The sequence below is a fragment of the Phytophthora parasitica genome, assembly GCF_000247585.1.
Source record: "Phytophthora parasitica INRA-310 unplaced genomic scaffold supercont2.71, whole genome shotgun sequence".
Lineage (NCBI taxonomy): Eukaryota > Oomycota > Peronosporomycetes > Peronosporales > Peronosporaceae > Phytophthora > Phytophthora nicotianae.
The window spans coordinates 233,711-236,465 of record NW_008649057.1 but is presented as its reverse complement, the minus strand read 5'-3'; the positions used below and the strand labels follow the sequence as shown (position 1 = coordinate 236,465).

At 45.8% G+C, this 2,755-nt stretch overlaps 1 protein-coding gene across 1 annotated transcript; it reads right to left on the bottom strand.

Moving 5' to 3' along the window:
- Positions 1-1,029: 1,029 nt before the first annotated feature.
- PPTG_24160 (hypothetical protein) lies at positions 1,030-1,386 on the bottom strand (the record flags this gene model as incomplete). Its single annotated transcript, XM_008915498.1, has 1 exon — positions 1,030-1,386. The coding sequence occupies one exon, from the start codon at positions 1,384-1,386 to the stop codon at positions 1,030-1,032; it is 357 nt and encodes a 118-aa protein (XP_008913746.1).
- Between the last annotated feature and the right edge of the window lie 1,369 nt (positions 1,387-2,755).

Sequence of the window (2,755 nt, the reverse complement as noted above, 5' to 3'; positions counted from 1 at the left end):
CTTTAAATAGGTTGCAGCTTAAATATGGCGATCGGTACATCCACTTAACACTTGATAATATGTCAGTGACACCACTTGTGGACCGTTCCAGCATCAAAATTCCACTTAGTATGCTCGAAAACCAGAGCTATGATAATAAAGATTTCTTATTGACTGTACATTTTATAGCAAGACAATCACTTATTGCAATATCTACAATCTCAACGGTAGAGATTGTCGAAAGCTGCGTGTGTACTGTTCATCATCGCTGCCGTTGGCACGAGCGCTGCAATTTCGTTCTTATGATCGCCGAGCACCGACCCCAGCGTAACCGTAGACCAGTGCAACTTCAGAAAAAAAACTGCAGCCCTGAATAGTGAAGATACTCCTTCGGAGGCTCTTAAGTACACGATACTGAAATTGCAAGTCTCTCCGGACAAAAGCAACATGCTATGTCCTTTGTCAACTTTATTAAGGGATTGGGGAAGCGTTTAATGATGGATATAAGTCTGGTGTCAGGTTGACACTAAGGTAGTTGGAAATGTGACTGTATCCATCCAACTATGGTGTCGACTTGACGTGAAGAAGGCACGATCATCGGAGGGACAGATCAGCTATCGCCTGTGCTCGCGTTGACACAACTCAAACGGGTCACAGACACGGTTGACACATGTAGCTACAACTCTACTGACACTACCAGCCACAGCAGACACTACATGCGGCTACGACTCGACGTATAGGTGTGGATTTGTCGCTGCAACGCTTGTGTAGGGCGGGTTGATGGGCTAGTCCCTGTACTGATCTAGCGGATGGCTTTGTGACAATGGAAAAACACTCATAACAGGCAAGATCCCCAAGATTTAGGACTCGACATTCTCTTAAATGCTATAAGCTTTAAGCAACTATTTTTTTTTCTGTTATCTGCTTACTCTTCCTTAACATCAGTTCCGATGTAAGCATGCGCTACGTTGCGTCTTTTACGCTGGCGATATTTCTTTATCTCACTAGATGACAGGTTAGTCGTAGGCCCCCATGTTGGCTCCCATTATGTTAGAAAACCACTCTTCCATCGACCCACTCGTCATCCAAAATGGTGCGCATCTGGAACGTAGGAAGACCTCGACGGTTCATACCAAAAGGCAGCACCCACTCGTGCTCGCAGGTATCATCATTTTGTGCGGGCGCCCCAATGAGACGAGCCTCGGTGATGCGGGCTTGCTGTACCACGTCAAGCGGCCGATTGATTGCGTCAGCAGTACATGAGGTGTCGTTTCGCCGAATGAGGACCCAGTTCCTCAGATAGCGGGCAGCCTCATCTAGGCGATCCCACCAGCATTGCTCCTGGCACCATTCGAAAAACGCGAAGAAAGCGTTGGGAAGAGCTTGGTCGACGTTAGAACTTGCCATTTAGAAGAGAAAATCGAAAATACTATTCAAACACGCAACAAATAGGTGCTTGGTTTTGATTATAACTATTTAAAGCTGATAATTTATCCAAAAGTAGTCACAATTGAAAATGGATGAAACCAACTCCGAAAAAAAGTATCGCATATCTTTATGGTTCTGTTTGAGTTTTTATACCTCAGTCAGTGCTGAGCGCGAGGCCATTCGTTCGTGACCGACCAGCAGGGACACGTCTACTTCTAGAACACGTTCCAGGTATTTTTTTCCAGACCTTGTCCACGTTCCAGTCTTTTAGTGTCGATTGACCCGGCTATTGCCCATTTTCTTTAAAATAGGATATTATAAACATAAGTATAAAAATTACAGAATATGTATATTTAAACTATCGACTACCAAAAGCAGCATTTGTCGAGAGCTCCATGCGATTATTCTACATGGGCAATGCTAATGAATCTTGGAGCCTGGAATAGGTGGACGTAGAAAGGATGCTCAAACTCGTTCGATGTTGTGATAATGCTAAAAGCGCACCGAAGTTGCTCTTTCGTATTTAGTCGAATGGGGTTCGAGCCAACTAGGTTCGCATAGCGCGCATTAAAACACTATAAAATATCACAGATAATCTCATCCGGTTGGATCTATTGGGCGGTAGCTTGAAGCACAAAATGTAGCATGTATCAAGAGGAATCCCCGGTTCATACAGTCCTCAGCACACCGTACACAGGAACAAATATGCCTGAAGCACGATCGTAAATCATGAAGATGATACATTGCTTGTAGCCACGAGGAACCCAGCGGAAAGCGCCATCAATGAGGTTTCACTAAAGCGTAACCGGTTCAGTAGTGATAGATGGGCCCATTATAACAAGCACCTTGGCTTGCTTGCATTGGTACCGTGAAGGTCGCATGATGAATGGACGGCTTCACTCAGCGCAAGTGAAAGAGGCTGTATTTTGACAGCTCCATGCACGTCGCTGTTGACATACTGATTGAGCGCTCACTGAACACAGCAAATGACTTGTTGCTTGAACGACCGCGTACTACGTTGTCTTGTCTAGTCTACTGAAGCACTCGCCTAGAAATGCTTCCCATATCTGCCTTGCCGGCAGGTCGAATTACTCGATGGAAAGCGTGTCAACGAGGCCTTCATGGAGTCCGTGACGTCGACAAGAGTAATAACGGTGCTACGGTACGTGTGAGAACGCACGGTAGAGTAGCCATGGTAGCGGTGGTGAAGGTATGGTCCCGTGGCAGCCTTTGCGGAACTTTGAGCAGCGATACGTTATCGTTCTCGTTGATGAACAGTCTCGTGTGTATTTTTAAAGTAGCGTATAGTCCGCTCGCCATGCGCTGGATTGATAGTGGGGTATGCACT